At 62.8% G+C, this 19,083-nt stretch overlaps 1 protein-coding gene across 4 annotated transcripts in view; it reads left to right on the top strand.

The window, feature by feature from the left end:
- Positions 1-19,083, top strand: part of COL6A3 (collagen type VI alpha 3 chain) — a 69,243-nt gene that overhangs the window by 28,012 nt on the left and 22,148 nt on the right. For all 4 annotated transcript variants that reach the window (XM_054700181.1, XM_054700180.1, XM_054700179.1 and 1 more), the window contains 21 exons: positions 1,230-1,838; positions 3,554-4,159; positions 5,499-6,113; positions 7,466-8,065; positions 8,724-9,061; positions 10,220-10,298; positions 11,085-11,230; positions 11,359-11,451; positions 11,869-11,922; positions 12,595-12,666; positions 13,293-13,319; positions 13,423-13,467; positions 13,549-13,602; positions 13,962-14,024; positions 14,467-14,532; positions 14,754-14,807; positions 15,982-16,017; positions 16,384-16,446; positions 16,906-16,968; positions 17,369-17,431; positions 18,300-18,362. In XM_054700181.1, the coding sequence (XP_054556156.1) occupies positions 1,230-1,838; positions 3,554-4,159; positions 5,499-6,113; positions 7,466-8,065; positions 8,724-9,061; positions 10,220-10,298; positions 11,085-11,230; positions 11,359-11,451; positions 11,869-11,922; positions 12,595-12,666; positions 13,293-13,319; positions 13,423-13,467; positions 13,549-13,602; positions 13,962-14,024; positions 14,467-14,532; positions 14,754-14,807; positions 15,982-16,017; positions 16,384-16,446; positions 16,906-16,968; positions 17,369-17,431; positions 18,300-18,362 (3,809 nt within the window). The remainder of the gene's footprint in view (positions 1-1,229; positions 1,839-3,553; positions 4,160-5,498; positions 6,114-7,465; positions 8,066-8,723; positions 9,062-10,219; positions 10,299-11,084; positions 11,231-11,358; positions 11,452-11,868; positions 11,923-12,594; positions 12,667-13,292; positions 13,320-13,422; positions 13,468-13,548; positions 13,603-13,961; positions 14,025-14,466; positions 14,533-14,753; positions 14,808-15,981; positions 16,018-16,383; positions 16,447-16,905; positions 16,969-17,368; positions 17,432-18,299; positions 18,363-19,083) is intronic.

Here is a 19,083-nt window from a genome sequence, read left to right as displayed (position 1 = left end):
CGCAGGGTGATTATTTTTAAGAACCTCAGCAGATCCTATCAACAGCTAAAGGCCTCATCGTAAAGAATTAGATGATCAACAGCTAAAGGTCCTTTTTGGAAAAACGCTATTATATGCGTCAAGTTATATAATGTGGATAAATTAGAGCAGAGAGGGTTCATCTTCATATTCCCCCAATGCCTTATTTTAAGTGGGTATCAAAATAGGATTAGAATTTGTTCACTACATTTACTAAGAACACAAGGCGTGACGAGAGGCAGGTAAACCCCATGATAAATGCCGCATTAAGATTTCCCACTGCTGACCCGCGCTGCCGCGGTTCTGTGTTTAAACCCTCCCCACCTGGGGAGAAAATGCTGTGAGGAGTCCTGGACTTCACTTAAAATCCTTTCAACTGAGAACCGAGGCCCCAGGTCCTCTGCTGGGCGCTCGGCTTCTCCTCCTGGCCGCGGACGGCCGCCCAGACACCTGCCGACCGCTGTGACGGGCAGGGCGTGGCTCGGGACCCGCGCCTCTAACACCCGGGGCCTCTGCCGCCTCTGCCGCTCCTCGCGCGCCAGCCTGCTCAGGCGGTGTCTGAGTACCTTTTTAAAAGTTAACCAAACTTCAAGCATTGAAAAATTCTAAGGGAAAAGGGCAATGTTTATCTGTCTGCCTGTCTTTCAATGCATCCATGCATCCCTCCATCCAAGCACACATCCACCCACGCATCCCTCCTCGCTCCCGTCTGTCAGCACGCTGGTTCATATCGCTGCTGTAAGAAATTACCCCGCGAAGGTAGCTCTCAACCACACTGAATTTCTCTTGCAGTTTTAGAGGTCAGAAATCCAGAACCAGTTTCCGGGGAGTGAAGTCTGGTCCCTCCGGCGGTCCCGGCAGATCGCCCCTTTCTCGCTGCTTCCAGCGCCGCTGGTGCTCGTGGCTCACGGCCCCTGCTCCACTGTCACGGGCGGCAGGGCGGCGGGCTCTCTCTTCTCGACCTCTGCTTCTGTCCTTATATCGTCTTTCTCTGATTCTGATCCCTGTGTCTCCCTTTTCATGAGGCTCCCTTAGCCTGGGTCCACCTGGATCGTCTGGGATAACCCCCAGGCCTTAATCACGCCTGCAGAGTCCCTCTCCAGGCTCCGGGGCTGGGGAACGCCTACCTGGGGGGGCGCTATCCAGCTGCACCACGGGCACGTGCGTCCCTCTATCCCCAGAGCCAGTCACCAGGCTGTCCCTGCCCCCAGTTTCAGGTGAGAAGGACGTGGTGTTTCTGATCGACGGCTCGGAGGGCGTCAGGGGCGGCTTCTCCCTGCTGAAGGAGTTCGTCCAGAGGGTGGTGGAGAGCCTGGACGTGGGCCGGGACCGTGTCCGCGTGGCCGTGGTGCAGTACAGCGACCGGACCAGGCCCGAGTTCTACCTGAACTCCTACATGGACCAGCAGAGTGTCATCAGCGCCATCCGCCGGCTGACCCTGCTGGGCGGGCCGACCCCCAACACCGGGGCCGCCCTCAGCTTCGTCCTGCAGAATATCCTGGTCGAGTCTGCGGGAAGCAGGATCGAAGAGGGCGTCCCCCAGCTCCTGATTGTCCTCACGGCCGACCGGTCTGGGGACGACGTGCTGGCCCCCTCCATAGTCCTGAAGCAGGGCGGGGCGGTGCCCATCGGCATCGGCATCGGCAACGCCGACATCACAGAGATGCAGACCATCTCCTTCATCCCTGACTTCGCCGTGGCCATTCCCGACTTCCGCAGGCTGGAGTCCATCCAGCAGGTGGTCTCGGAGCGGGTGATCCAGCTCAACCGCCAGGAGGTGGGCAGGCTGCAGCCCGTTCTGGGCCCGCCCGGGCGCCCAGGTGAGGGGAGAGTTCTTTGGCTCCTGTTCCTTGGAAACAGCTGGGTGACTTGTCTGGGCTGTGGGCTGTAGGGTGTCCGTAATGTGTGTTTCTCGGCCTACAGAGATTTGTGTTTGGGGCTGAGGTAAAGGTTCAGAGCAGGGCGGATTTAACCTGGAGCTCAGCCCGCGCCCCGCCCCCCACATCGAACTTCCCCATGGGAGCTGCAGGGAGGCGGTTGACGCCCGCAGCTGTCCACCCGCTCCTTCTGGGTCCGGGGGGAGCATGGCCGCAGGCTCTGTGCCCCGGGCACAGTCTCTGAAATGCTGCCGTGTCCAGGGCCAAGGCGTGAGGCTCGTGTTGTGGTCAGCAGGGGGTGTGGTCAGCAGGGGGTGTGGTCAGCAGCTCTGGTGCCCAAGGCTTAGTGTTTCCTCTGTCCTGTCCCCCATTTGCGTCTGGTGCCCTGAACCAGAAAACAGTGGGAGCCCTGGCTGCTGAGAAGTTACATCCCCCCAAAAGTCCCCAGCCCCACCGAGGGCCTGCCCTCTGGGTGGGACGGGGTCCACAGCGGTCGGGGGCACCTGCCTCGCGTTGTACCCAATGCTGCCCGGCCTCGCGGCTGGGAGGGGAGGGGAGAGGCGGGGTACGAGGCAGGGAGAGGAGAAAAGGAAGGAATCCGAGGCGGGACACAGCGGGGGTGGGGATGCCTGACGAGGAGCTGCTGGGGGCGATCAGCTCCCTGGGGCCCAGGACAGAGCCCAGCCTGCCCCTGGTTTCCATGGAATGTTCCAAAGGGCTCCTGGTTAAATTGCTGAGAGGCAGCGGGATGAAGGACATGAGCGAGGCCGGGGGTGCTTTGTGTCTCGCCAGCCCAATAAGGGAACGGGGCGTCTCCCATAGGCACCCTTGATGCGGTGCACCCTGGGGCGCTGTTGTCCCCCAGATGAGATGCTCGTCTGTGGGATTTCTTTAGTGTGCACGTGAACAGGTTTGCCCGGTATAGCTCCTAGCCCCTCGCCCCCCCACAGCTGGCCCTGTGTCTCGTTCCCCCGACCTGCTCTCCTGCGCCGTCCTCCCTCCGCGGTCTCTGAGCTGGTGGCCTGGGCCCTTGTCACTGAGGAGATGCAGGTGCCTTGGGAAGACCTTCCAGCAGCTCCAGTCCACGCCCGGCCATCTCAGCTCCTCGCCCGCCCTTGCCAGAGCTGCTGTGGGCCTTGGCGCCTCCCCACCCACCCCCGGCGGCACCTGCTCTCCTGTCTCCGGCCTCAGCTCTCCACCGTGCTGGCGACCCCTGCATGGCTTCTCTTCTCTTAGAAATTCCCCCCGAGCCCTGCTCCCCCGCTGTGGTGCTCTAGTGTCTTTGTAGGAGTGAGCACATCCACTCTGCCCTTCCCTCCGGCCACTCGACACTGAGTACTCTCGCCAAGGTCCTCCAACGGCAGAGCCCGCCGGTTGCGTCTCGGCGCCATCTTGCTTGCTCCGTGGCTGGTGACCACCCCCGTGGGTCGGGCGCGGCCCTGGCTCTAGTCTCTGTCTCCCTCGGGGTTGCTCTTCCTTCTCCTTTGCTGGTTTTTCCTCTCCCCCGAGCTGTCGTCACTGAGGAGCCCGGGGCCCTCTCCCGGGGCTGGCAGGTTATGTCCAGTCAGCGCCCAGCTGCCTTGCCCCTGTGGACGGCTTCGGTGCCGCTGAGAGCTGGGAGCCGCGCAGGTCACGCCGCGGTGGTGTCTGGTCCGTAGGTGCTGGCGGCAAGAAGGATGTGGTCTTTCTCATCGATGGGTCTCAAGGCGCCGGCCCCGAGTTTCAGCACATCCGAGCCCTCATCGAGAGGCTGGTGGACTACCTGGACGTGGGCTTTGACACCACGCGGGTGGCGGTCATCCAGTTCAGCGAGGACCCGCGGGTGGAGTTCCTGCTGAACGCGCACACCAGCAAGGACGAGGTCCTGAACGCTGTGCGCCAGCTGCGGCCCAAGGGCGGGCGGCAGGTCAACCTCGGGGGCGCCCTGGAGTACGTGTCCAAGAATATCTTCAAGAGGCCGCTGGGCAGCCGGATCGAAGAGGGCGTGCCCCAGTTCCTGGTCCTCGTCTCGTCCGGGAAGTCCACCGACGAGGTGGACGAGGCGGCCGTGGAGCTGAAGCAGTTCGGCGTGGCGCCCTTCGCCGTGGCCAAGAACGCCGACCAGGAGGAGCTGGTGAAGATCTCCCTGAGCCCCGAGTACGTCTTCTCCGTGAGCACCTTCAGGGAGCTGCCCAGCCTGGAGCAGAAGCTGCTGACCCCCATCACCACCCTCACCTCGGAGCAGATTCAGAAGATCCTGGCCGACAGCCGCTACCCTTCCCCAGGTGAGACCGGGCGCGCCTTCTCTGCGTGCTCTGGCGCCAGACACCCCCAGGGCTCTGAGGCGGGGGGCTCCCGGGAAGCCACAGGTGCACAGGGCACGCTGGGGACTGACCACGGAGTCTTTGTTATTGGGGGACGGAGGATGCAGGACGGGGGAGCTCGGGTGGCACTGTAAGAGGGTGGAAGGAAGGGTCTGTGCCCCGACTCGAGCTGGTGGCAGCGACTCTGTGAACGGCCTCGGGAAGGGGCTGTGGCCCAGCTGGACGTTGTCCGGGTGGAGGGGGTGCCACGCGGGGTGGTGTGCCAAGGCCAGGCTGGGGCTGTAATTGTGCGGTAGAGGCCACTCCTCGAGCCAGGCTGGGGTGCTTGCGTCCTTGTCTTTGTTGTGTGAGCGTTCGCGTGCCCGTGAGGGGTCTCAGCTCTGTCTGGTGTCCGCGCCCCGTGAGCTCTCTGCTCTGCAGGGGACCAGGGCTGGAGGTGCCTGCCCGGTGCTTTTTCCCTTTCCCAGGGTCAGTGGCTCAACACCATGATTGTTCGGCTTCCACTGTTTCCTCTCAAAGTGGCCAAGTCAGTCAAGCGACCCAGCAGGGAGCAGCCCCCAAAGCATCTAGAATCCTTACTATGAGGGAAAACGCCTGGATGCGAACCCTTGGGCAGACGCCCTTGGGCTCGGGGCCCTTGGCTCTCACCAGCTGAGGAGTGTCCTTGTGTGAGAGCAAAGGACCTTTGACCCCAGCTGCCCTGCACTCTTGGATAGCAGGGTGCTGGTCTGGGGGGGTCTTGCTCCCTCTGGTAGAAGTGGTTTGGGTTCAGTAGATTATTGTAACCTGGGATTTATTTCTAAAGGTTGTTTACATTAAAATAATTTTTTTTTGTGTGTAGAAAAACTGGGGTGCAGGCCAGAGGTGCGGGGGTGAGAGGACTCACCAGAGACAGAGTGGGGAGCAGAACAGGTGGATCCACTGAAATCCACTGCTGAGGGGAGCAGCGGGGAGACAGGAGAGGTCTGCTGCGCCCGGTGGGTCAGCTCCTGGCCGGGCATGGACTCGGGCGTCAGGGTGATAACGTGACAGTGCTGAGACAGTCCCTCGGCCGCCGGGGAGGCCCAAGACCGCTTGCATTTTAAACAGTTGTCACGACCCAGGCGCCAGAGCCGGCACTAGAATAAGGAAACAGATTGGGGAACTTATGTTTCAATAGGAGAGTTTTTTTGGTGGAAAATTTCCTGTTTTGATTAATCTCAAAGAGCCCGAGCGAGACACGCACACGAGGTTTATCACTGTAGCTCGGTGCGTGACACGCTCGGGCTTAGACACAAGCGTTCTGGCCCTTTCCTTGCAGCCGTGGAGAGCGACGCTGCCGACATCGTCTTCCTCATCGACAGTTCCGACGGCGTCAAGCCCGACGGCCTCGCTCACATCCGGGACTTTGTCGGCAGGATCGTGCGCAAGCTCAACATCGGCCCCAGCAAGATGCGCATCGGGGTCGTGCAGTTCAGCAACGAGGTCTTCCCGGAGTTCTACCTGAAGACCCACAAGTCCAAGATGGCCGTGCTGGACAATATCCGCCGCCTGCGCTTCCGTGGGGGCGCCCCGCTGAGCACCGGCAAGGCGCTGGAGTTCGTGGCGCGGAATCTCTTCGTCAAGTCTGCAGGGAGCCGGATAGAAGACGGGGTGCCCCAGCACCTGGTCCTCTTTCTGGGCGGGAAGTCGCAGGACGACGTGACCAGGGCCTCGCAGGTGATGAGGTCCTCGGGGATCGTGAGCGTGGGCGTGGGGTCCCGGAACATGGACCGGGCGGAGGCGCAGACCATCACCAGCGACCCCAGCCTGGTGGTCACCGTGCGGGAGTTCAGAGACCTCCCCAACGTGGAAGACCAGGTCATGAACGCGTTCGGCCCCTCCAGGTTCACGCCGGCCCCCCCGGGAGTGGACGTTCCTTCCCCCTCGTGGCCAGGTAGGAGCGTGGACTGTGACAGCGGAGCGTGCTGTTGGTTTTTTCATTGAAAAAATGTGATTGGCGTTTATTTATTTTAAATGTTTAAAGATTTATTTGTATTTATTTATGCATAGTAGAGCTGGGGTGCAGGCCAGAGATGCAGGGGTGAGAGGACTCACCAGAGACAGAGCGGGGAACAGAACAGGCAGATCTACTGAAATCCACTCCTGCGGGGAGCAGCAGGAGAGGTCTGCGGCACCATGTGGGTAGCTCCCTGGCCGAGGATGGAGTCGGGTGGCTGGCAGTAGCTTGATAGTGCTGAGATGTAACCCTGTGTCACAAGGGAGGCCCGATTGGCATTTATTTTTAGTGAGTGAGTCTCTCTGGGGCTGTTGCTGCTGGTATCACACTGGGATGTCAGAGAAGTAGTTCAGTTGAAACTGTAGGAGGAAACGTGTCCCAGAAAGCCACGTCGCCGATTCTCCCTGAGCCTTCCTTGAGCCCCCGAGACTCCTGAGGGTCTCTGGCAGGTCTAGGCAGGGCCTGGGGGTCAGCTCAGGGTCCTCGGCGCTCGGCGTGGGACGGCATCCTTGAGTTGGCCCCTCTGGACTGGGCCCCTCCGTGGCAGGTGCCTTCCCTGCCCGGCTTAGACCAGATCCTCCCGGGGGGATCTTGGCGCTACCCACATAAAGCTCTAGCCCAAGCTCCTGGATGGCAGCTTTGGGGCTGCTGAGGGCAAGTGACTCCCCCCCAGCCCACACCTTCCCGCGGCCACCTCCAGGTCGTGTGTCCATCTGGAGCGAATGCTAGGCCGGCTTTTGGGGCCTGCTCCTGTGCCCCTCGGCCGCGTCCTCCTCCTGCTTCGTGCGGCGAATCCCGAGCTCTCCTCACTCCCTCCTTGCTCCAGGCTTGGTGGTTTGAGTGTCATGAGATCCTCCCCAAGGGATTTGCAGCCGGCTCCTGCGTGCTGCCCGGGGACCTGCTTCCCCTTCCTGGTCTGTCCCCGGCCCTTCCCCGCTCTGCCCCAGCTCACGGCCCCTCTCCTGCCAGACGGCACCGAGCTTCTGAGCAGGAAGGACGAGCTTGGTGGCGTTTCCTTAAGCACCCGGGGACTGAGAACCCACCCACGGCACCGTTTTGCTGGGCTAGCGGGAGCCTGCCTGTCCTTTCAGTCCAGCTGCTCTGTCGTTTCTCTTCTCGTCACAAGGGCCGTGGATCCAGGGCCGACGGGGCCTTAGGACAGTGTTCATGGGGACAAAGGGACAGGAAGGTCCTACTTCAATTATTTCAGTTTACATTGAAATAATGTAAATATTATGTGTGTTCTGGATGTGAAGCCCGACTCTCACTTTCACTTTAATATCTTTTAGAGAAAAACAAGGCGGACATCGTGTTTCTGCTGGATGGGTCCATCAATTTCAGAAGGGAAGCGTTCCAGGAGGTGCTCCGCTTCGTGTCCGAGATCGTGGACACGCTCTATGAAGGGGGCGACTCCATCCAGGTGGGGCTGGTCCAGTACAACTCCGACCCCACCGACGAGTTCTTCCTGAAGGACTACTCCTCCAAGGAGCAGATCATCGACGCCATCAACAAGGTGGTCTACAAGGGCGGGCGGCATGCCAACACCAAGGTGGGCATCGAGCACCTGCGGCAGAAGCATTTCGTGCCCGAGGCGGGCAGCCGCCTGGACCAGAGGGTGCCCCAGATCGCCTTTGTGATCACGGGCGGGAAGTCGGTGGAGGACGCGCAGGAGGCGAGCCTGGCGCTCACCCAGAGCGGCGTCAAGGTGTTCGCGGTGGGCGTGAGGAACATCGACTCCGGGGAGGTTGGGAAGATCGCCTCCAACAGCGCCACGGCCTTCCGCGTGGGCAACGTGCAGGAGCTGTCAGAGCTGAGCGAGCAGGTGCTGGAAACGCTGCATGACGCCATGCACGAGACCTTGTGCCCTGGTGTGAGCGACGTCTCCAAGGGTGAGGCCCGCATGCGTGTGCCCGTCCCGCGGGGGCGCCCAGCTCCCTGGCCCCAGAGTGGGCTGGACCCCTGGAGCCCACGGTCGCTGCAGGCCCGGGCTGGCCCTGCTGATCACCCAGCCCTGCTGTGGGGGCGCTTCTGGGACAGGCATGGATCTGTTTTCACTCGCCTTGGCGAGGCTCACTCCCACCCCATCCTCAGTGCTCCAAATCACTCACTCATTTGAACTGAGTTGTGTCTGTCGATGGTCACTAGATGGATTATTTGAGATGAGGGCGTTGAAGTTCTCAGTGATTTCATCGAGAGCACGCACTTGAGAGGCCTCTCAGCACTGACTGATTGTGGTCCCCCAGCTGATTAACGTCCCCCCAAATCCAGCACCTTGAAATGGTTTCTAACTCAGGTTCCTGGAGATTAGCATCATTCCGCTTTTGAGAGGTGCAGACCTAGCTGCTGTCAAAGCCCATGTGCAGAAGCTCTCCTTCGTCCTCAAGGGTCCTGTCCCACTCCAGATCCCGGTCCAGATCCTGCTCCAGATCCCCATCCAGATCCCAGCCCAGACCCCACTCCAGACCCTGCTCCAGCCCCGGGGTGTGGTGAGGCCCTGGGGCTCGCCTCAGCCTGGTCTGAGACTCCTCCCCTGCTTTTCCCTTCCAGTCTGTAACCTGGATGTCATTCTGGGCTTCGACGGCTCAAGCAACCAGAACGTCTTTGTGACCCAGAAAGGTCTGGAGTCCAAGGTGGACACCATCTTGAACAGGATCAGCCAGATGCAGAGGATTAGCTGCAGCGGCAGCCAGTCCCCCATGGTGCGGGTGTCCGTGGTGGCCAACACGCCCTCGGGACCCGTGGAGGCCTTTGACTTTGACGAGTACAGGCCGGAGCTGTTTGAGAAGTTCCGGGGCATGCGCAGCCGGCACCCGTACGTCCTCACAGCGGACACGCTGAAGCTGTACCAGAACAAGTTCAGTCAGGCCTCGCCCGACAGCGTGAAGGTGAGCAGCGGGTTGGGGCCTCCGCTGGCGGGGGAGGGGGGGGGATGCCCCGCGGCCGGGCCCTCTTCAGGCGCTTCCGTGCACGCTGTCCGCGGTGGCTGGTGAGGTCCTTCGTTGCCAGGACTGCGGTGTCTACCGCGTTGTACTGTTTTGCTTGCGCTCTAGAAGCAAAGTCTTGGAAACCAGTGGGGAGCGAGGATGAGTGGAACCCGTGATTAGTGTTTCATCCGAGCCCTGCCCATTTAAAGAATTCATGTTTTCCTGCAGTTTTTCCTCCGTCCCCGTGTGGCACAGACTCGTGCCTCCGTGTGGTGCCACACACCCCCACCAGGCGCCGTGCCGTGTGCCGGGCCGCGCTCGGCATCCCGTGGGCTCCCGGGCTGGGGCTAAGGAACGGTCTCTGCTTTCACGCAGCTCTGGAGGGCAGGGCCCGAGGCGCCGCGGGGCGATCACTCATCCCAGCTCCTCGGTGGCACGGCGGCCTCCCCCGTCTCCCTCTGCTGGGACTGTGTCCTGCTCTCTTCTGAACACACCATCCTGTCGCATGGGCGCCCCAGGGGCCTCACCGACTCCCCCTCCCCAGAAGCCCCGTGGCCAACACGGTCGTGTTCTGGGCGCTGGGGCTCAGGCTCTGCCATAGAGTTTTGCAGGGACGTCACCCAGTGCCCCCACGATTCCCAGAAACGATACCCACAAGTATGAGAGCGACATAAACGTAGCCCTGACACGCCCAGGCTGCCCCATACCCGCTTGCTGCACAGCCTGAGAGCCACGAGACGGCTGGTTCCCTCAGTGTGGCCAGTTTCCTCATCCCCTGTGAGACGAGGGGTGTGAGCTGTCTCAGCTCCCCATTTCCTTGAAAGAGTCTGAGCCACTGCCCGCCCGCCCGCCTCCCCTCCTTTCCGGGCACAGGACACTGACTGATGGAGCACGGCAAGTTAGGTCTCCCTGAGTCCCTCTTCTTCTCCAGGGGGTCTGGCTGGGATTGTGGAGGTCCTGTGTGCTGGACGTGGGGGTCAGGAGGTTCCGCATGCTGGATGAGGGGGTCAGGAGGTTCCGTGTGCTGGACTTGGGGGTCAGGAGGCTCCATGTGCTGGACGAGAGGGCCAGGAGATTCTGCGTGCTGGACGTGAGCTGGACTTTGGCCTTGGTTTGCAGGTGGTCATTCACTTCACCGACGGGGCAGATGGAGACATGGCTGAGTTACAGAAAGCTTCAGAGCAGCTTCGACAAGAAGGTGGGTCCACAAGGAGTAAGCCTGGCGGGGGTGGGGGGTGTGGGGGCTCAGCTGGGGCCCCTGAGGCGCAGCTCCTTTGGAGGCCCCGTCCTGGGGCTCTCCCTTCTGCACTGCCCACGCTCTGCCGAGTCCGGGCCTGGTCCGCGGACCTCACACTCCCCGGTGCCCGCAGAAATCTTGATAGTTCCGCCAAGAAGTGCTGACTCGCTTCGCTGCGTGCGGTAGCCTAGGACCCAGCTTGCCGGCAAGGACCCTCGCGGTACCCGGGGTTTGCCGTGACCGCAGCTCAGAGGTGCTTCGTGTAAGGAAAGACTCGCTTTGACACGAGCGACTAGCGGAAGCCCACGCGGCGAGTCTGCTGTCGGAGGTCGCCCCGGCTCCTTGCCCGGGAGTTTGGCAGCAGTGACTAGCGGAGGCCAGAGGCCGGTCCCCGGGGCTTAGGCAGAGCGCATGGAGGCGCGACCGTGACGGATCTCAGCGTCTCGACGGCCTTTCCCGAGTAGCAGACACGAGGCGGCCGGCCCTGGGCGGTGCGGTGCCCCCGCTCTCGGCGCCTGTGGTGTGCCTGGCAGGAGCGCAGAGCCGGCGGGGACGCCTCGTGTCGCTTCCTCAGCGTGGTCTGTCCAGGCAGTGCCTGGCGTGACCGGACGTCGCTCAGCGCGTCCTGCGTTCTGGCGCCTCAGCTCTTAAGGGCGCGTTTTAGACGGAAGGTTCCTTTAGAACAACAAAGGCAGGAGGAGAGGGGATGGGGAGACGCAGATGCTGGGTGACCCCCGCTCCCCCCAGGCGTCCGGGCGCTGATCCTGGTGGGCCTGGAACGCGTGGCCGACTTGGAGGGGCTGATGCACTTGGAGTTCGGCCGAGGATTCACCTACAACCGGCCCCTGCGGCTGAACCTGCTGGACCTGGACTACGAGCTGGCGGAGCAGCTGGTGAGCGCGCGCCTCTCCCGGCCGGCGGCCGCTCCCGCGGGTCCAGGCGGCAGATGCACCTTCTCTGCACGTTTGTGCTGCTCCTCTGGGCCGTCATGAGATTTTAATTTTTCTTTTCCCCTCGGCAGGACAACATTGCCGAGAAGGCCTGCTGTGGGGTTCCCTGCAAGTGCTCCGGGCAAAGGGGCGACCGCGGCTCCATCGGCAGCATCGGGCCCAAGGTATGGCCGGCGGCTTCGCCCTCCCGCGCCCGAGACCAGCGAGGGCCGGGCCCAGTGTCGGGTGGGGGGTCTCGCTGTGGGCAGGACAGGCCCTCGCGGCGCCGCTGTGCCCTCGTGGGGTGAGGGACTCCGCGCTTCTCTTTCACTGAGACAGTGTCGGCTCCGGCAGCGTGGGGCCGGCAGTGGGTGCCCAGCTTCGGCCCCCGCGTCGTAGGAAGCCGACAGGCCTTCTGGGGGGCCCGAGAGAGGCCGAGCTCTCGGTAGGAAGGAGAATGACACGGCGCCAACGTGCAGGGAGTGCCTCAGTTCAAGGAAACGTGAAACCACAGTGAACCTGCCTCGCCAGGTGCGGGGCACGGGGGTAACTCAGGACGGAGAAAGCGCAGGACTCACCAGACCCTTTTCTCTTTGTTTCAGGGCGTTTCCGGAGAGGACGGCTACCCGGGCTACCCCGGCGAGGAGGGAGGCCCCGTAAGTGCCCGTGTCTCCTTCCTCACCCGCGGGCCTGAGCAGTGACCGGTGCCACCTGCCACTTCCCGCCTCTCCTCCGCATCTGTCACCCACCGGAGTGGGTGTGGGGTGCAGCGCAGGGCCAGCTCGTCCCGTGTCTGGGGGCGGTAGTGGTTTCTGGCCAGAGGCCTCTGACTGTGGTACCCCCCACGCCTCCTGAATTTGGGGAGCCAACCAGAGAAGGGGCGGCTGAGGCTGGGGCTGGGGAGCCTCACGGCTGGTGTGGACGATCTGTCGCCAGGGCACCGGCTGGGGTGGGTAAAGCTTCCGGAATCAGTGCCTGGGGCAGGCGAGGTCAGGCTGACCCGCTGGGGTGGGGAGCAAGGGCCCGCAGCGGTGGTGAGGCCCCTGGAGGCAGCGCCTGTCAGGCTGGGCCTGGGCCGCACGGAGAGCCGGCACCAGGGACACCCAGGAGCAGGCGGGTGAAGGATTTGCCGTGATGACTCGGCACCCAGTAGCCCCGTGCCCAGAGAGGCCCGCTCAGCCTCAGCTACCCGGGGTCCCAGACCAGCCCTCTGCCTGGCTCGGGGTGCAGAGGCCCCATCAGCAGCGAGTCAGCCTTTCCCCGTGACACACACCTCGAGGCCGCAGGGACCCGCAGCGCAGCTTGCAAACGCCTTTGTCTCCTGACAGGGAGAGCGGGGTCCGCCTGGCGTGAACGGCACTCAAGGCTTTCAGGGCTGCCCCGGCCAGAGGGGCGTGAAGGTACGAGGGGCGGTGACAGCATCTGGCAGGTGTGGGCCGGCCCGAGCGTGTGGCCCGCTTCCGTGGCAGGGGCAGAGCTGACCCAGGCTCTAGACGCCTCCCCGGGTGGAGGCCCAGGGCTGGTCTCAGCTCAGGGGCCGCGCCCCTTGAGTCGGCAGCACCACATCTGGCCACAGCACGGGCAGGGGCCCCCAGCATGGCAAGAGAGGGATGGCCAGGGGCGGTCATGGGACAGTGGACTGTGGGCCAGGGCGGGGGGCCATGCCAGGGTCGCCAGCCCCGAGCCCGCCAGCTGCCAGGGGAGGGAGGGCACTGCCCATGTGCTGCTGCGTTCAGCACAGATGCGCTTGCTCCTGCGCTGCGGGGCTGGCAGCGGAGCAGAAGGGGCTGCCTCACACCCCGGGGCGTAACGGGACTTTTGAGCTCCACTGTCTGGCTCTCAGGCCCCCGCCAGGGAGCTCGGGCCGCTGGCTGGCCTTCCCCCCTTCCCCCCGCCCCACGGCGCGAGAGGGCGCAGGAGGAAGCCGGCTCTCTGCGTCCAGGGTGGGTGGGGGCCCAGCCTGCTGCGCTGGGGGTGGGGGGCGTGTTCCCCGCAGGAGCTAAGTCCCCCTTTGTCTTCCTCCCAGGGCTCTCGTGGATTCCCAGGGGAGAAGGTACGTGAGCTCCGGTCATTTCAGATTTAAACCTTTCCGCCATTCCCCGCCCGCCCTCGGCCGCTGTCTTCCTGCGCTCACGGCGCGTCTCTTTCCCGCACAGGGCGAGCTGGGGGAGATCGGACTGGACGGGCTGAATGGCGAAGACGTAAGGACCCTCCCTAGCCGCCCCCGCCCTGCGGTGCCGCGGGCACTGCCGCGAATGACCTTTTCTCGTTGTCTTTGGCAGGGGGACAAGGGCCTGCCCGGGTCGTCTGGAGAGAAGGGGAATCCCGGGCGGAGGGTGAGTCCATGTTGCTCTGAAACTCCCCCAGCAGGTCTCTTGCACGCGTGTCAGGCCTGCTTCCTCCAGGCAGCCCGCCCGGGCCTCCCCTGGGGCGCATTCTCAGAGTTGCCCCCGAGGCCGGGACCGAGGGTGTTTCGTTTAAATAAATCTCAGCGTCGGGCACTGTGGGCGCAGGGGGTCCCCAGTAAGCACGTAGGAAACGTGGACAAATCAGGACTATCTGCGGGCGGGTTCGCGCCGTGCGCACCTGTGAACTCGGCGGCAGCCACCACGTGGGAGCTGGCGAGGTGACGTCAGGCCGAGGCGGGAAACTGACGCCCGGCCTGGCTCTCAGCGTCTCCTGTGCTCTTGTTTAGGGCGACAAAGGGCTGAAGGGAGACAAGGGAGAGCGGGGAGACCTCGGGATCCGAGGGGACCCGGTAAGGAAGGCCCTCGCGGCCCCTGGGGACGAGGTGGGGGGAGAAGGGCGGCAGGACGCGTTTTGCTTCTGAAAGGGGTGAGAAGCAAGTGCCACATCAGTGGCTCCTGCTCCCCGCAGCCTGGGGGTGGGGGTGTTGGCGCCCCACTGCTAAGACTCGTGTTTGCTGGAACCCGGGAGGGTCCCCTAATGGGGTCTCAGGATGCTTTCAATTCGCTGTTTCAGAAGCTCAGAGCTCGCAGGCTCTCTCGCTTCAGGGCCCCCCACCTGCAAGCACTGCCCCCCCGCCCCCCTCATCCAGCCTCTGCTCCTGTTGGAGCCGAGAGCGGCCAAGCCGCGCCTGGGTGGACTGGCCTCCCCCGGGCCGCACGCAGAGGCCGGCTCCGAGCTCACGCTGCCGCGGCTGGTGGGTCCACTCGCTCACCCCGCTCCTGTGTTTGCAGGGAGACTCGGGACGGGACAGCCAGCAGCCAGGACCAAGAGGAGAAGCTGGGGACCTCGGCCCCCTGGTACAGTGCTCCCCGTTCCCGGGGGCTCGCTCTGGAGCCATGTGCGCCCCTTGATAGTTACTAACCTGCCTGCCCGGCCGGGGGCGGGGGCGCACCGGGCTCACTCCCCACAAAGCGCCTGACCGCCCCGGCCTCGGCCTCGTCGGTCCCCTCCAGCGTCTTGTGACGCACCCAGATTCTGCTCTGCCGAGGGCCTGACACCAGTTTCCTTCCCTGCCCAGGGCCTTCCTGGGCGAGACGGAGTGGCCGGGACCCTGGGAGAAGCCGGCAAGGACGTGAGTGTCGGGCTGGGGGCCTGCGGCGACCGCCTGTGTAGGGAATCCGGGGGCAATTCTGGAAGCACTGCCACCCGCCGCGGCGGCTTCTGGGAATCTTCCTTCCCATCATCTTCTGTCTCCCTCCCTCCCCTCTAAACCCAGGGTCAGAGGCGCTCCCAGTGGGCTCTTGGCTGCTCTCGAATCTTTGGCCAGGTTTTTCCCTACTGCATAGTTAAAAAATCTAAACACAAACCGGAACACGGGGGCAGTGAGGGCGAGGGGCGGGCGGCGGGGGGCCGGCTGCGGAGCTGGTTTCATCGATGCTCTTTATCTCCAGCCTGCGGCCTGCGGCCCGAGCAGTGAGGCTAGTCCCAGTTTCCAGCGCGCTCTGTCCGCCTCCCTGAGCCCTCGCGTGTGTGTCCTGCAGACTAGCCCTTGCGTGCTGGTTCTTTGAGCCTGGTTGGAGAATTGCTCACGCCACGTAGATGGTCTTTGGGGAGCCATTGGGGGAGCTCCCAGAGCCCCAGGGTGCACAGAGCTCGGACCTTGGGCCTGTGCGGGGAGTTTGCGAGTCCCTGGGGTGGTGCCGGATGCTGCAGGAGCCTGCTCTGAAACGGGGTGGAGATGGCGGTTCTTGGATGAAGGAGCAGAGGGCTCAAGCCTCCAGCCGGCTGGTGTGCGGCGGGCGCCAGTGCCCCGGCCTCGCCCTGGCAGAAATGGATCAGGTGTCGCGCTCCCTACCAAACCCTCCGCAAGAGGAAGCCCTCGCAGAGCAAGAGCTCCTGGGTCACATCTGTAGCGAGCCCATAGGTTTGGGGTCACCTCAGGGTGAGCTCAGGGGAGCCCGGGAGTGCCTTGGACTCTCCGTCCAGCCAACCCTGTTGTATTTGGCCAGAGCGCTTGGGAGCTGGGCTCCCGGGGAGGGATGTGTCTGCTGACTCGTCCCAGCAGCTGGGAAGTGGAAGGAAAATAGACAGGTCGACAGCCCCGTCTCACATTCCTGTTGTGCGCTTGGCTAAGGTTGTCCAGGCCGAGGAGCCGATGTTTTGTTTGGCAGGACACGGCCCTCCCAGCCGTCGGAGGAGAGGGGCAGAGGGGGGTGCTCCCCGGCTGACCAGGCTGGAAGGAGCGGGGTCGAGGGCCCCTGCCCCAGGTGGTCCCGGGCCTCACCTCCCCGTGACTTCCTCTGCAGGGCGGCTTTGGCCGAAGGGGACCAGCGGGAGCGAAGGTGAGCCTCTGGTCAGGGCTGCCCTGTGCTCCCGGGAGACCCCTCGAGCACCACGGGCTAAACGATTTCAAGAATAAATTCTCCTCCCTCAGCTCCTAGAAAGGATTGACATTGGGGTTCAGGGGAGCCGTAGGGGGAAGCGGAGGGGGGGGTGCTGCAGCCTGGGCCTCTCCACCACCACGTGCCCCTCACCTGGTCCTCAGCAGGTGTCACCTCTGGCAACTCCTTCTTCACACCCGCGCCAGGCAGCTTCTGGCCAAAATAATCTCGTTTCACAAAACCAGCTGAGGAACGGGGGTTGCAGGGCAATAGCTGACCCGCTGCGAACCTCCCTGACCCCTGCCTGCGTTTTCTCTTCCTTCAAAGGGCAACACAGGCGGTCCGGGCCCACAGGGCTCTGCAGGGGAGCAGGGGTCCCGCGGAGCACAGGTCAGTACCCGTGTGGTTGCCTGTCCGTGATGCGTTCCCAGATGCCCTAGCAGTTTTTTCCCTCTAAGTTGCAGTGAAAGTCAATTTTACAAAACTGAGCACAAAAGGAGCCATTCTAGAGTGAAGACTCTGGGGGCATGTAGACAGCCCCAGAGTCACCCAAGCGCCCGCCTCGATTCCAGACGTGGCAGCATCCCGCGCGTCAGCCCCACCCGCACAGCCCTCGCTGCTCCCCTCTCTGCCTGCGGGGATTGGCCTGTCCTGGACATGGCGCGGCCTGGAGTCATGAGCAGTCTCAGTCCCTTCATTTAGCACCGGGCTTGAGCTGCAGGGCAGAGCACGTGCCAGTGCTTCATTCCCTTTTCTTGGCTGAATAATATGCCACCACATGGAAGGATCTGTGATGCTCAGGGAGCATCTCCTCCAGGTGGCACTTACACTGGCCTTTTCCTTCTCCAGGGCCCCCCAGGCCCCACAGGTCCTCCAGGCCTGATTGGTGAACAGGGCATTCCTGGAGCTCGGGTGAGTCCCACCTGATCCCACCTCTCTCTTTAGCTGAACTGTTGGCACAGGAGGGGCGTGGGGTGTGATCTGCAGGCCGGCATTATACAGACGGACGATTTCCCGAGGCCCCCTCTTCAGCAACACACACCCTGGGCCCAAGGGAGGAACAGCCACCGAGATCAGTGTCTAACCCTAGTCGGGAGTTTAGGATTTGCACACTGAAAACTGCCAAGCGCACTGTGTGTGCAGACTGGCACCGAGTGGTCTTGCTTATGTCCCAGTTTGCACTAACTGTCCCTGTGCATGGCCACATTTGGGCCACGGGTGCTGAGAATGGCCCTGAGTGCAGCGGGTGGTGGCCCCCACCTGGGGCACTTGGCTGGGGGCTGAACTTCTCCCTGCTCTTGCTGTGCTCCAGGGAAGTGGAGGGCCCCCGGGGGCACCTGGAGATCGTGGCAGAACCGGTCCCCTGGGAAGAAAGGTAGGTCTCGATCCTGCTCACCTGCTGAGGTCAGCCCCCCCACCCCGGACGACAGGTGGCCACTCCCTCCTCTATCAGTTGTCCTCCTGCTCCTCCCCCTCCCACCACCATCCTCCCCGCACCTGCGCCCTGGCTGGCAGCCAGCTTGGCCATGTGGCCGCTGCCTCCAGGGCAGTGCTCAGCAGGCCGGCTTTCTTGCAGCCGGACCTGTGGAGCCGGTGGCTGCAGTGCCTCTTCCTACCTGGGCTGGGGCGGTCACAGGCAGCTCAGCACAGCGTCAGGGTCACACTGAGGGACTTTCTCTAGAGTTTTTAGACATTGTATTACCTTTATTGTGGCCACATTGGTTTGCAACACTGTATGATTTAGGCATTAAAACTAGATCTTCTGTGTGACCAGTGACGCCACACCCAGGTGTCTACCCAGAGAGACTGCGAGCTCTGCACAGGCGTGCGTGTGGAGCTGTGGCCAAGGCGCTGGGCCGGGCTGGGGGCCATGACGGCTGGGGCCCGTCACGTGGGGGCTGAACACCTGCTTTCTATCCACCTGGAGAAAAACTACAGTTGATCCCAGCTAGTCTGAAGAGCAGCGTCTTAATGCACAATCGTATTCACGCAAACCCAGTGCTGTCTCTGCCGCCTGTGCCCGCCAGTCCGGGCTGCTGCACCTGTTTCTTGCTTGCTCCCCATGTGCATGTCCCCACGAGGATAAAAGGACAAACGTGACCTCCCTGGCTGCTTTTCCTGGACTCCACGCGGGAAGTAGCAACTTAACACAGCCCTTTTGTGGGAATCCCAGGGCCTGGCCCACACGGAAGCCTGATCCCGTGTCAGCCGCCCCGGCCCTCAGCCCTGTTTCTCATGCACAGGGGGACTCTGGAGACCCAGGACCCAAAGGTGGACTCGGGACCCGGGGCCCTCGCGGGGAGTCGGTACGTTAGCCTGGGGTGGGGCGGATGCCGGAAGCGGGGTGGCGCCTTAGGCGGGGCTGCCCTTTGTCCTGGTCACTGGAGTTGGTTCCAAACAGGGGTGACTTGACTGGCACTTGAGTTATCAGGGACCCCAAATGGAGAAAGCGACCCAGGGCAGGTGCCTGTGGCGGCCGCTGAGCTACAGCATAAGGTTCATTGCACTGGGGGTCGTGGGCCCCCATCTTCCCGGAGCACTTGGGGAGTTTCCTGAAACCACTTCCCTTTGGCCCCCGGGCGCGCTGAGCCTCTGGGAGCTTTTCTGCCAAGAAATAAAGTCCCTGGAGAAGGGGGCGCTGGTCTCGGCTCTTCCTTTTAATGAGCCATCCAAGAAAACGGTGACTTTGGTTCTTCTTTCAAATGTTATTTGAAAGCCGCAGTCCGCTGACCACTAGCCATTGTTTTGCACGGTTCATTTCCGTACCAGATACACACATCTGTAGGACTTCGGGAACTTTTCTAAGATGAGCCATTACACCGCAAATCTATGTAAATGGACCGGGTCGATTTGACTGTTTTAAACCCCGAATCCTGCCTCTGTGGCTTCCGTGCAGTGAGCCGAAGTTGAAGAAAACGTCCACTTGGTCACTCCCAGTCTCAGAAATGGGACTTGGGCTGTCCAGTCCGTGTGACCCCGCGGGGCTCTCCGGGCGGGCAGCGCTCGCAGCGCCGATGTCCCCATGTG

This window comes from Talpa occidentalis, unplaced genomic scaffold, assembly GCF_014898055.3.
Source record: "Talpa occidentalis isolate TD23 unplaced genomic scaffold, MPIMG_talOcc4v2.1 talOcc4.3, whole genome shotgun sequence".
In the NCBI taxonomy this organism is placed as follows: Eukaryota; Metazoa; Chordata; class Mammalia; order Eulipotyphla; family Talpidae; genus Talpa; species Talpa occidentalis.
The sequence above is the reverse complement of the archived record's forward strand: the minus strand, read 5'-3'. Positions and strand labels throughout refer to the sequence as shown.